The 13943-nt window shown below is 44.5% G+C and overlaps 1 protein-coding gene across 1 annotated transcript; it reads left to right on the top strand.

Annotated features, from left to right (window-relative positions):
• The first annotated feature begins 3430 nt into the window (after positions 1–3430).
• On the top strand, positions 3431–13943 carry CLDN2 (claudin 2). The gene is made up of 2 exons (XM_004478165.4): positions 3431–3582; positions 11159–13943. Exon 2 carries the CDS (start codon positions 11341–11343, stop codon positions 12031–12033), a length of 693 nt encoding a protein of 230 aa, XP_004478222.1. The 5' UTR covers positions 3431–3582; positions 11159–11340; the 3' UTR covers positions 12034–13943.

The raw sequence follows: 13943 nt of genomic DNA on the forward strand, positions 1-13943 counted from the left end.
ATATATTCTAATTTTGCTTTTGCAGCATTACAATTACTTAATAAAAACAGGCACACTACAAAGTTCAAAAAAAAAAATAAAGTAAGCCTTTTGAGTTTGGCTTCTTTCATTCAGCACATATATTTGAGATTCATCCATGTGTTTCAATAGTTCATTCCTTTTTATTGCTGAGTAACATTTCCTTATATGGATATAACTCAGCTTGTTTACCCATTCATTAGCTGAAGCATATTTAGACTAGTTCCTAAATAATTTTTAAGAGTATGGAGCAGTCTTGAGATTAAAACATTTCGAGACCCATTGATCTAGAATGGTCTTTTCTCAGAACTCTCCCTATTTTGGGATTTCATAGAACAGTGTTTAGGCAAGTGAGGGTGGTGGAGTTAGAGATGGAAACCAGTAGATGGACGAAAGAGCTATTTTTGGAGGTTGCATTGGAAGGGCTTACAGGTCACATGGAAAAGGATATGGAGAGTCAGAAAATGAAAAAGTTAAATTAAAGCTGACTGAGGTTTCTGGCTTAAACTACTGATTTCCTCAAATGGAGAAGACTGAGGAAGGATTGGTTTTAGTTCGAAAGGGAATCAAGGATACAATTCTGGACATAGAGTTTGAGACGTCTTTGCACTATCCAAATGGAGATGTCAGCATATACAAGTCTGAAGTTCCAAGGGCAAGTCTGGGCTGCAAATGAGGATTTGAAAGTCATCAGAGTATACTTGGTAATTAGAATCATGGGGGGGGGGGGGGAGGTAAATGAGACTTCCAAAGATTGGAATACAGAGTAAGAAGAGAAAAGGACCTACGTCAGGGTCCTGAAGAACATCCATATATAAAGGTCTGGCAGAGAAAAAGGGGCCAATGATGCAGTGGCCCAAGAGATAGGAGAAAAACCAAGGGAGTGTTGTATCAAAGAGGCAAAGAGAAGAAAGTGTTTCAAGAAGGGCAAAGTGATTAGGGGCACTGAATGCTGCATAGAAGTCAAGGAAGTTAAGGACTGAAAATGACCGTTGGATATGGTGACAGGGAGGTCATTGGTGACTTGGCAAGAACTTCTTGGTTTGGTGGAATGGGGGAAATGAAATTTCTCTAAAACTCACTCTGCTCTAGATCTAAGCTCCTCCAAGAGTTCTCTCCTCCCTACCTTTTGCTCTCAGAATCTCTTCTTCCAGACTCCTCTTATCTTAGCACTATCTTCTCCCTCTCTTTCAAGATCTTGCCTTATTCAGACCTCTTGGAAGTTTTTCTTCCTCAAGGATCCCTCTCCTACCTTTTCTTCTGGTCTGTTCCCTGACCCATCTCTTCCCATACACACCACTCACTCCTTTCCTTAACCAGATACTGGTTTTGTCTCCTCATTTCTTTTAGACCCCTCTCCATTCCTCCACCTACCTAGGCTTTCTGGCTCTCCACAAGGGTCTTAGGTCTTAGCAGAATGATTACAAAGCAACCTTCTGGGTTAAACCCTGAGAAGTCATATAACTTTGGCAAGATTCCACCAGGATCTAATGGTACCGACCTGTAGAAAACAGTGTTAGAACCTAGTCCTTGAATGATTGCCAGTTTGGTAACCACATCCTGCCCACACAGTGCCCTCATTCTCCCTGGCACCTTCTCCTAAGAGTTTGCCTTTCTTTAACCTCAATTGCACCAAGTTACTGTGGGCTGATAACGTGTCAGTCTACTTCCAATTCAACATACTTTCATATTCATTAGCCCAGCCTTGGGAATTCAGCTGGGTGAAGCCTAAAGAAGGAAATGGAGAAACTTGCCCCAGGTCACAGCTCTGAGTAGACTATTAGCCTAGTATCCCTCCCACCTCTTCAGTCTTGCTTGCTTTCAAGCCCAAAGAATGTCCCCAGGCCTGATCTCAGTCATGGCTGCCCTTTTAGCCTGCCCAGCCAGTCAAGTGGGAGCACCTTGAAGTGACTCCTGCTCAGGAGCACTGCCAGGTAGTCAATGCCCCATTTCTGGCTTGCTTCTCGGAATTCACCCCAGGCTACAACTTTGTTCACTGTGATATTACTTGAAAGGTGGGAGTAGAGTATAATGATTTAGACTGAAGCTCCAGAAATTGACCAGGCTTGTTGCCCAGACCTGGCTCTGCTCTGTATTAGCTCAGACTAGGTATATGAAAACCCTCAGCACAGTACCTGGCTCAATCAACAGTGGTTGTGAATATCCTTATCATTTTCACAGGTGAATCCCTGGAAGGGAGTCAGTGTGGTACACTGGAAAAGTTTACTGAAACTAGACACCTAGAGACCTGGATTCCAAGTCTATTACTGCTTAACTTGGGATTTTGGGTGATTAATTCCTTTCATCTCCCTGGACTTAGGTTTCCTTATCAGGTAATAATAATAGCTGTTTTACTTTTGTAATATAGTATTTGCCTTTAAAACAGGCATGTTCTTTACTTAGTAATTCTATTCCTAGGAATTTGTCAGTTTGTATGCATATATGTTAGGTGATAATAGTGAAAAAAAATGTAAATAACAAAAATGTCTAATAGTTAATGGTTAAATTTCTATATGATAGAATACAATGCAGCCATAACAAAATGGTATAGATTGTTTATTGATCTGGAAAGAGGTCCATGATATATTATTTAGAAATATTAGAAGGTTACTTTTGTAAATCATTTCTATTGCTCTACAGTACATCAAGATATCTCTTGCTGGCAATATTATGAGGACCCCATATTCTTCTTTATACTTTATTTTTGGAATTCTTTGCAATAGAATCTTGTATTTTTCTAATCAGACAAAAAAACAAGGAAGTTTTTTTTTCCATTTGGAGAGAAACTCATTTGCAGCGAAACTCATTTGCAGCACTGCACTCCACAGAACTTTTGGGAATCTCAAATAAGATAAAGTAGTACTACTGTGTGCAGTACAAATAGGAGGCCTGCCATTATGATGACTATCTCAGTCCCATCTTGTAAGGATGTGCTCTTTGAAGTCACGGGAGTCTGAACTTACAGTACAAACGTTTGTCCTTGAGTCTTGGGGTCAACTTTAAGGCTGGGACTTGCTGGAGAGCAAGGCTAGGTAGAGGAGGCCTGGGGGGGTGCTGTAATCAGTGCGGGGCTGCAGTGTAGGCTGCCGGGATACTAGTTCACAGGACTGTGTTTATGAGGCTTATTTCCTGCTGGGTCTCAGGGCTGCAAGCCAGGGACACCTAATGGGCATAACAGCCCCCTCCTCTCACCACCCCCAAAGGTGGAATGCTACAAATTCTTCCTTGGGCCAAAGCCCCTCCCAAAGGCCTCTGCTGGGCTCACAGAGGTCACCACACAAAAGCCCAGCTGGAGTTTTTGACAGGAAAAACACAAAACCCACCAAAACCTTTCTTTAAGTACCTCAAGCTTCCACAGCCTCCAGGGGTTTAATTCTGATCTGTATAAATTTCTGACCCAAGGCTCAGATTTGCAGATGGATTTTGCAAAGCTGTGGTTAACAATTAGAAATCCTTTATCACTTCAGCCTGGGGTCCCTTGCATCTGCTCCCTCCCCACAGCATCCTTTCTTCCATCTCTCAGGGGCATCTTCTCCTACAAGCCTTCGCAAAAAGAACTGCTCAGTAAGTATCTCAATATTGATTCATTGACTACCTTTTAAATTGATCTAGGTGGGCCTTTCTGAGTTAGTTGCTATCGTTTTGGCCCATGGATTACCTTGGGTTTCTGAGTGAAGGGCACAGGAAGGGGAATTCAGGTGGCACTTAGGTTGGTGGTATTTGTTTCCTCAAAGCTATCACAAAGGCTCCAGTCTTTGAAACTACAGGACCAGAGGAAACTGTCTTCAAATTACATAGTTTCTGGCTTGCTCTTTTGGGAATAAAAGGCTGAGATAAAAGGCTAGAAGGAAAGAAACTACTGTTTATCTCTGCCTAGCTAGGGGGAGCCGAAGAAGACCTGAAGGGGTGCTCCGTTATAGCCAGATCCAGAGCTTTCTTTGGCATGAAGGCTCAGGGAGTCAGCAGAAGGTACATTTTTTAGTGAATACATAAAGTCTCCCCTTTAAGCCCTCAAATGACTACCCTCCCCCACCAGTCTGCAAGTCTGTCATTAGAAATTCCTTCTTTGGATTGAGGCATTAATCTCTTCTAGTGACCTCTTTTAAAATGGAGTTAGAACCAAATCATAACAACACTTCTAGGTGGAGAGATTGTAGGTGATTTTTTTTTTCTAAATTCTGCCTTTGTATGTTTTTCAGTGTTCTAAAGTGAATGTGCTTTGCTTTGATAATCAGGACAAAAATAAACTTCTTTTTAAACAATTAGAAAATCTCTCAATCTGTTTGCAATTCCCTGAGCTGTCATCAATCAACAGAAAGGTGAATTGCTCCAAAAACATACTTTCCTGAAAGTAAGACTTCAACGGAATGGCTTTGCAAGTTACTAGAGCCCTCCATTGTTGGGGGTGAGTTGCAGGGATGGGAGCATGTTTCTCAGATTCCTCTGAGAGGCTTATGAGATCAAGGGATGGAGAAATAAGGCTGACATAGAAGAGGACTGTGGTGGACTCCTTCACCCGGCAGGAGGTATCAGAACCCAATGTGTTCTGCCCAACTCATTCTTATGAGGGTGCCTCCAAAGAAGGGGTACCATGCACAAGACTCTGGAAGCAAGATACGGGGAGAATAGCAGAACAAGTTTACAGGCAAAAAGTGAGTTAATTCAAGAGCTACTGTCAGTTTTTGACCTTCCTAATCCTCTCCTGCAGTTCCAATCCCTCCCCTAAGGAAGATTAGGTAAGGATCCTAAGTGGAGCCTTCTTGTCCAGGCCTTGGGTCATGGAGTATGTTCGCCCCATGCCCAAAGGAAAGATTCACCTGGCATGGACGTGAGTTCTCTGTTCCTCCAAAGCAGCCAGAGCTTGGCTTCTAGGAGGATCTCTTAAAGAGAAGAGTTTCTTTTAAAGCTGCCTGCTTCTAATAACAGCATTCAGTCTTCTATATTTATCAAAGTGGCTTCTATTCCCGTTACCTTATTTTAGAGTTAAAACCTTGGAGATGGGCAAACTAGGAATTGGAGAAGTTAGGGGACTTCTTCAACAGGTTAGATAAAGAACTGGGATGAGAAATTAGGTCTTTTGAGTCTCTGGTCAGGGGCTTTTGTCCAAACCCTGTCTGTCCTCACGTCTACAGCTTTTCAGATAAGCAAAAGCAGAATCTAGCCTGGCCCACCATCCAGTCATTTGCTATTTGGCCTGTCCCTGCCTTTCTGACCTTGGCTGAATGCTGACCTTCATTCAGCCATTTCTCCCAATTGAATAAGCTCTAAAACTTCACTGTTTCTCTTGCCCAGCTCTGCCAAATCAAACTCTCTAGAGATTCTAGATGACAACGATAGCATTTTCTCGACTCTGCTCTCCCAATGCCCAAAATTGCTTTTCTACTTAGAAGGAGCTTAGAAGGACTGGCTCTGGAGAGAGGCCCTCCTCTTGGGGACACTGTTGACTCTCACAAGAAACTCAGGTTGGGCTCTTCTGCTACCACCACAAGAAGGCTAAAGCAGGATCTGCTTCTCTGTGAGGTAGGAGGTCTACTCCCTGAAAACCCTAAGGTGCTCACCAAACCTCACAGAAAGCCCAGATATAGAAAGGGAGTATATAGGAGAAGTATTTAACCCAACCTGGATGGGAAGGGGTGTGTCCAAGGAAGGCTTAAAATAGAGGGTGAGTCCTGAAGGATGACTAGCAATTAACCAAGCAATGTTGGATGGTAGAATAGCACACTTAAGGACTTGGAGACAGAGAGAAAGGCAAATTCAGAGAAGTATAAGTGCTTAAGCATAGCTGGAGCATGTGTGTATATAAAAGCATAGGGGCACGAAGGTGGAAGTTAATAGTGAGAGATGAGGCTGAAAGGAAAAATGGGTCAGAAAATGGAGGGCTTTCCTGCATTCCTGTGCTAGAGTCTGTGAACTTTATCCTGAAAGCAATAAAGAGCTCCTGGAGGGAAGTGGACTTGGCCCAGTGGATAGGGCATCTGCCTACCACATGGGAGGTCCACAGTTCAAACCCCGGGCCTCCTCCACTGCGTGTGGAGCTGGCCCATGCGCAGTGCTGATGCGCGCAAAGAGTGCCCTGCGACGCAGGGGTGCCCCCTGCATAGGGGAGCCCCACGGGCAGGGAGTGCGCCCCATAAGGAGAGCCGCCCAGGGCGAAAGAAAGTACAGCCTGCCCAGGAATGGCGTCGCACACACGGAGAGCTGACACAACAAGATGACACAACAAAAACAAACACAGATTCCTGTGCCTCTGACAACAACAGAAGCGGACAAAGAACACAGCAAATAGACACAGAGAACAGACAACCGGGTGGGGGAGGGGGAAGGGGAGAGAAAGAAATAAAATAAATCTAAAAAAAAAAAAAAAAAGAGCTCCTGGAGTCTTTTAAGCATGGCAAACGGGTGAGGTGAGGTGGCAGTCATGATTTGATTTCCATTTTAGAAAGATCCTTGACTACAGGGACAGGAGTGGAATTACAGAGACCAATTTGTGGTGCCTATGAGATTTTCAAGGGGACAAAAGATAATGTTTGCATGGTTTGAAGTAAGGCTTGGGATAAAAGCAGATGGATTCACGATATACTTTGAAGGTAGATATGATATGAATTCATAACTGATTATATATCAGGAGGTCAAGAAGAGGTGAAGAATCAAGGCTGACTTGCTTGGATTATTGGCTCGATGGTGGTCCCATTGAGAGAAGGAATGCTGTGTGAGGAATAGTTTGGAGATGGGAGAGAAGAGAGCAGATGATTTCAGCTTTGCAAATATTTTGAGGTACCATTAAAATATTCAGGTGGAGCCATTCCAAATGCAGTTGAATATAGAAAGCTTGCGTTCAGGAGAGAGAGCTGTGCCAGAAATATGGATTCAGGAATCATTGGCATTATAGACTAAGTAGATGAGATCACCCATGGAGAATGTGAAGAGTAAGAAGAGAAGTCTAGATGAAACCTCACAGGGAATAGTCAAATTAAAGAGTGGACAGAAGAAGAGGAACTTATGAAGGAGACCTAGAAGAATCATTTGAGAAGGGAAAACTGGGAGTGGTGGTACTGAAAACAAAGAAGACAGAAGGGGAGGTACAAGGTGAGATGACAGACCATTGGATTTTGGGACAAGGAACCTATTGATGACATTGGTGAGAACATTTTCAGTGGAGAGTTAATGGCTGATACCATACTACAGAGGGCTGAGTAGTGAGTGGGAGGGTGAAGAATTAGAGAATTAGACATCTGTATATTTTTGTTTGTCTTTGTTCATTGTTTAAAAATCTTGACTACATAGAGAATGGGGAGTTGATGCTTAATTTGTACAGAATTTCTGTTTAGGTTGATTGTAAAGGTTTGGAAATGGATGGTGGTTGATGGTAGCATAATACTGTGAATGTGTAGTGAATAGCACTGGATTATATGGGTGAATGTGGTTAAAAGGGGAAACTTTAGGTCATATATGTTACCAGAGTAAAATTAAAAGATAAAACATAGGACTGTATAACACAGTGAACCCTATTGTAGATTATGGACTATAGTTACTAGTAAAAGTATAAGAATTTTCTTTATGAATTATAACAAATGTAGAACACTAATATGAGGTGTTTTTTAATTTATTTTATTTTATTTTTTTCTCTCCCCTCCCCTCCTAGTTGTCTGCTCTCTGTGTCCATTAGCTGTTTGTTCTTCTGTGACCGCTTCTATCCTTATCAGTGGCACCGGGAATCTGTGTTTCTTTTTGTTGCATCATCTTGCTGTGTCAGGTCTCTGTGTGTGCGGTGCCATTCCTGGGCAGGCTGCACTTTCTTTCGCGCTGGGCGGCTCTCCCTACGGGGCACACTCCTTGCACGTGGGGCTCCCCTACGCGGGGGACACCCCTGCGTGGCAGGGCACTCTGCACGCATCAGCACTGCGCATGGGTCAGCTCCACACGGGTCAAGGAAGCCCGGGGTTTGAACCGCGGACCTCCCATGTAGTAGGCGGGCGCCCTATTCATTAGGCCATGTCTGCTTCCCTATGAGGTGTTAATAATAGGGTGGTATATGGAAAAACTACACCTAATGCAAACTACAGACAATAGTTAGTAGTATTATTTTAATAATTTTTCATCAATTGTAACAAAGGTAACTACTATTAAAAACTTAATACAATAACATAAAAGTGCTATCATCAACTGTAGTAAATGTTCTACACCAATGCAAGGTGTTGGTGGTAGGGTGATGTATGGGAATCCTGTGTTTTATGTATAATTGGTCTGTAAATGTACAACTTCTCTAATAAAAAAATTAAACTAAGGATCTTGGCTGCAAAGAGAATGATCAATATAGAGCAATAACTGGGTAGGGAGAAAATAGGATAGGAAAGTCAGAAAGAGTGGTAAATATTTGAAGTAGTCACCAGGAGGATGCTTAGCGTAGAGAAGTAAAAGGATTGTCAAGCAGCACTGAAGGCCCCACTGAAATGTATAGCCATGAGGTATCTAGGATAGATCAATTGTTCCCAGTTTAGTGATAAGAAAAGCAATGCCCAGAAGGGACTTTCTCAGTGTCATAGCTGGTAAATGACAGAGCTGAGATTCAAATTAGGTTTCCCTCTTCACCACCATCAAGTATTCATTGGTTCTTGCTCCACACTGCTGTGAATCAACATTGGCATTGTCATACCCATCATTGGTGAATAGTATTGACCACCAACCATGTGCTCAATGCTGTGGAATTACAACAGAAATTTAATATATGGTTCCCACCCTCAAAATGCTTAGAATCCAGTTGGAGACATAAGGTGTTCAACAACTGCATATACATATGGTGAAACTCTCTTTTCCCTGCCTCTTTCATTTTCCCCCTTCTTCTGATCCCCATTCCCCTCTCCTCTCAATCTTCTTTCCCCTTATACTCAAGTGTCATTGAATCATCTAGAACAGGGGTTCTTAACCAGGGGTCCACAGACCAAAGATTTAAGGGGGTATATGAGCTGGAATTGAAAAAAAATCAACTTATTATCTTTATTTTCTCTGACCTCTAACTGAAATCTAGCATTTCCTTCACTTATGAATATATACAATGGATTACAGTAGTATTAATTTCATATTACATTACAGTTGTTGCATATCCCAAAAAACCACTTACAATCATCCATACTTTGAAATTACAGTAGTTGTTAGACTCGATGATAGCTGAGTGTCATAAAACTATTTGCAGCTACATTCTGAGAAGGGGTCCATGTTTTTCACCTGAATGGCAAAGGGGCTGTGGAACAAAAAGGTTAAGAATCCCTGATCTAGAAAATCCATTTCTTATAGTCATATGGAGCCCCTCAAGGTACATCTGAGATGAGCCCTAAAGGATGAGAAGGCATTAAACAGAGGAAGAAATGGAGGCAGGGTGTTCAGCATAGAAGGAATAGCCTGTGCTCAGGTTTAGAAGCGGAAGATAACGTGACATGATTGGGGAACCGAAAGTAATTTATATCAGCAAAAGTATAGAGTATGAGGAGGGCAATGTCAAGAGATGAAGCTTGAGAGGTTATAGAGTGCAAACAAGTTTGGACTTTATCCTTTCGGCAATGGGAGCTACTATAGTGTTTTATGTAGAGTAGTGACAACTTGATCAGATTAATGTGTTAGAATATCACCTTGGCAAAAGTGTAGAGAACAAATTGGAGAAGACAAGATTGCAAGCAAGACCAGTTAGGAAGTGTTGCAATAATCTAAGTGAGAGAGGATGTTGAAGCCCTGAACTAGGAAAGTAGCAGTGGGGACAGAGAGAAGGGGAGCAACAGATTCAAGGTATATTCAAGAGGTAAAATGGTGGGATGTAGTGACTGCAGGATGTAGGAGATAAAGGAAAGAGACGTTTCAAAGATCACTCCCAGGATCTGGTCTGGCACGAAGGGCTGGGTAGAGGTATCATTCAGTGACACAGGGAAGAACTGTTTGGGGAAGGGTACAGTGGGGTAGGTGATGAGTTCTGTTAGAACATATCAAATTTGAGGTGCCTGTGAGATTTCCAAGTAAGCATTCTAAATAGATGATTGATTTGTCAGCTCAGGAGAAAGGTTTATGCTAGAAATACAGTATGGGAGTGCCAGGGGTCGGGTGCTAGATTAAATCATGGGGCTGGAACTACTGAGGAATTTAAGAGATGAGTAGGGAAAGAGAAATCTTGAAGAAGGCTAAAATGGAATAACCAGATTGTTGTCGGTTCAAGAATTAGTGGGCTAGGGGGTCTTGTAAAGATGTGGCAAATGATGGGCCCTTGACCCTCAGTAGCCTGAACCTTGGTGAGAGTGGGGACTCCCTCAGCACTAAAATCCTGGACAGCTCTCAAATCCCAGAGGATTGGCTCAAATGCCTGTCCTTTACAAAGCCCTCTATTCTAGGGCAGCTTCCATTTCCTCTGTCTGCCCTAGTGACTTGAGCAGATAGCCCAGGGAATGTCAGGGCCTCCTCCCTGGATCAACCTTTGCTCCACAGTTCTCTTATATTATCTGAGAGGTAAAGGGCTGGTGGGGGCATCTATTAGGAGACCATACAGGATATGGCTGAATGTGTTTTACATGTAGAAGTCCTTAGTCTAGACTGGGGAGGGGATTTGGGTAGAGATGAGAGTACCTGATATTTCAGAGTCATGGACAGAAGCCTTTGTTGTATACAGAAACCTGATCTGGAGTAGATTTCCATTGGCCAGGCCAATGCTCTTGGAAATTCAAGAGACCACTAACAAGCTGAGGTCCAAGGCTGTGTCCTAGGACCTCGTCCTCCCAATCCAATTCCCTGGAGTTTGGCCTTTGTCTGCTCTTGAGGGGTCCTGTGGCACCGTTTCTGGGCAATGTGTTAAAACAGCAGGCCTTGGAGACAGAGCCATGGAAGCCAACAGCCTGACCTAGAGTTAACACAGCCACCACAATTGCCACTGCCATCACCACCTTCTCGGAAAGCAGCCACCTGTCTGGCTCCTGGCTTTGTCTGGCTGCCAACCTAAGGCATGCGCCTACGCAGGAGGTGATGACATTTTGGCTCCACTTTCAAAGTTTTTTTTTTCTTTCTCGTGTTATTTCTAAAGATAACAAAGGTCAAAAGGCATCCAGCATTTTCTGGTTTCTCATAAGCTTCTGGTCAATATTTAATCTAGTTTATGGATTTTTTTTAGGTCCTCTAGATGCCTTCTTGAGCCTGCTTGTGGCCACCCACAGATACTTGTAAGGAGGAAAGAAGTCAGCCTGACACAGACACTCTGAAATGAGGGATTAGAGGCTGAGATCCAAGGAGCAAGAGCTGCAGCCAGAAGACAAAGGAGCACGACCTGAAGACACTTCAACTGAGAGGTCTGCCATGGCCTCTCTTGGCCTTCAACTTGTGGCCTATATCCTGGGCCTTCTGGGGCTGTTGGGCACCGTGATTGCCATGCTGCTCCCCAGCTGGCGAACAAGCTCTTATGTGGGAGCCAGCATTGTGACAGCAGTCGGCTTCTCCAAGGGCCTCTGGATGGAGTGTGCCACACACAGCACAGGCATCACCCAGTGTGATATCTACAGCACTCTTCTAGGCCTGCCCTCCGACATCCAGGCTGCCCAGGCCATGATGGTGACCTCCAGTGCAATCTCCTCACTGGCCTGCATGATCTCTGTGGTGGGTATGAGATGCACAGTCTTCTGCCAGGACTCCCGAGCCAAAGACAGAGTGGCAGTAGTGGGTGGAGTCTTCTTCATCCTTGGTGGACTCCTGGGCTTCATCCCTGTTGCCTGGAATCTTCATGGGATCCTGCGGGACTTCTACTCACCACTGGTACCTGACAGCATGAAATTTGAGATCGGAGAGGCTCTCTACTTGGGCATTATTTCCTCTCTGTTCTCCCTGGTAGCTGGAATCATCCTCTGCTTTTCCTGTCCAACTCAGGGAAACCACTCCAACTACTACGATGCCTACCAGGCCCAGCCCCTCGCCACCAGGAGCTCTCCAAGGCCTGGTCAACAGCCTAAAATCAAGAGTGAGTTCAACTCCTACAGCCTGACAGGGTATGTGTGAAGAGCCAGGGGCCAGAGCTGGGGGGTGGTTGGGTCTGTGAAAATCAGTGGACTCTCCCCCCACCCCCCAGCTAAAGGTGAGGGACATTGCCACTGGATAATGTCAGAAGTTGCTGCTGAGGATAGACTGACTGGCCATCGGATCACGTGAAGGCAGAAAGGAGAGCTCGTGTAACAGCATGCAGGTTGAATTGTCAAGGATGATTGCCAAGCCAGCCTTTCTGTCCCTCACCTTGCCTCCCGCCCCCTGCTCAGTCCCGGACCCTCAATCCCAAACCCCACCTCTTCCCTTGGCCAGGCCTCAGAGGCTCCCCTCTGCTGTTTTTGTTTACCTGGGAATCCATCCAGAAAACCATGAATCACATCCCACTGACTGACCCTCTCTGTGACCAAGGACTCTCCCTCTGGCTGAAGTTGGCTCTTAGCTCATTACTGGGAGTTAGGGGGAAGGAAATGTGATGGCTTTATGGGTATGGCTTTATCCGCCTTCTCAAGACTCCTTCCAAAGAAATTGATTGGCCAGTAATGGGCCCTGGAGCCACCCTACTCCTGTTATGACTCCCCAGTGTCCAGACTGGTTCATGCATGAATTGCACTAAAGCCATCCCGTGGCATCCAGGGAAAGGAAGGCAAATGGTTGCAAGATGAGAGGGAGGGAAAGCAGCATGGGACCAAAAACCACCAGGACCACTGCCAGAGGCATTTTCCAGCATTCTCTCACATTTGTAGGTCAGGAATCAGACTTTGGCTTGTTGCTAGAGGAAAGCACAAGAAGATTTGGTGGAAAGCAACAGGCAGCTGACTCCACTGAGGAGCTGCCTTAGAAGCTGCAGCCCCAACTTTGACTGAAGGTCCTGCATTCCTCTGAGGCACCTAACCTGATCTCCTGTCTAAACAACAAGGTTAAGGACCCTAGACAATGATTTCCTCAGGAAGAGGAAGTCAATTTTCTAGAGATAGCCCTTGATGGGGAGATGACTGTGTGGGAGCTATGGGAGGCCGAGGAAGATACTAATTCTTGATTTTGGCTGAGAAAGAATAAGAACTTTGGTATCTAAGAAGCTTAGCGGACATGCGTGCTGGCTCCAGTGGGTATTTCTGTTGGGCCAGAGAAAGGCAGCCTCCCAGAGAGTCTCTAGGCCTCTTGGAAAATCAGCCCAGAGGCTGAGGTCAGGCCCTTTGGAATCTACCCACAGAGAAACTACAGGGCCTCTGAGAGACTGTAGCACCAGTGGGGCCCTGTCACCCTTCACATTCCCCACCCCTTCACAAGACTGTCCAGAGTTGTTAGAGGACATCCAAGGGCACTTGTGGAATATCTATGCCTGAGGTGCTGTGCCCATGATGTGAGTGAGAGCTGAGCTGCTGCCTGGGATTACAGTTGAGGTGGGAGAGTAGAGAATGGATTCCAGGCATAGTTTCAGCTCCAAGGTCTGAAAATGCTCCATTTCCCCTGGTGTAGGGGTTGAGGCAAATCAAAGGCCATTTTTCCTCACAAGCCTAAGCATGACTAGCTTTTAAAAAACTCCAGTACCCCTGCTCAAACCACAGTGCCAGAAGAAGGGACTCATTCATTGTCACTAACATATGTTTCATGTTTCAACCTTGCCTGTGTTCAAGATATTTTCCCAACTTGAAAGGCCCTCTCTCCTTAGCCAAGTCCTTAGAGAACTTGCTACTTCATTGAGCCTTCTCTCACCACTCCATCCCTCTTCCAGCCTTCAATGTATAAATTGCTTTTTTAATGCTTATTATTCACAATTTTTGATTGATAGTCATCTTTTTATGTGCGTGTGTACACTGTAAACTCTTGGAGGGCAGGGGCCATATCTTAGATCTCTCTGCATCCCCCAGAATATCTGTAAGAAAGCTGGGTATACAGTAGGTGATCAATAAACACTTGTTGATTGA

The sequence above is a fragment of the Dasypus novemcinctus genome, chromosome X (genome assembly GCF_030445035.2).
Source record: "Dasypus novemcinctus isolate mDasNov1 chromosome X, mDasNov1.1.hap2, whole genome shotgun sequence".
Classification (NCBI taxonomy): Eukaryota; Metazoa; Chordata; class Mammalia; order Cingulata; family Dasypodidae; genus Dasypus; species Dasypus novemcinctus.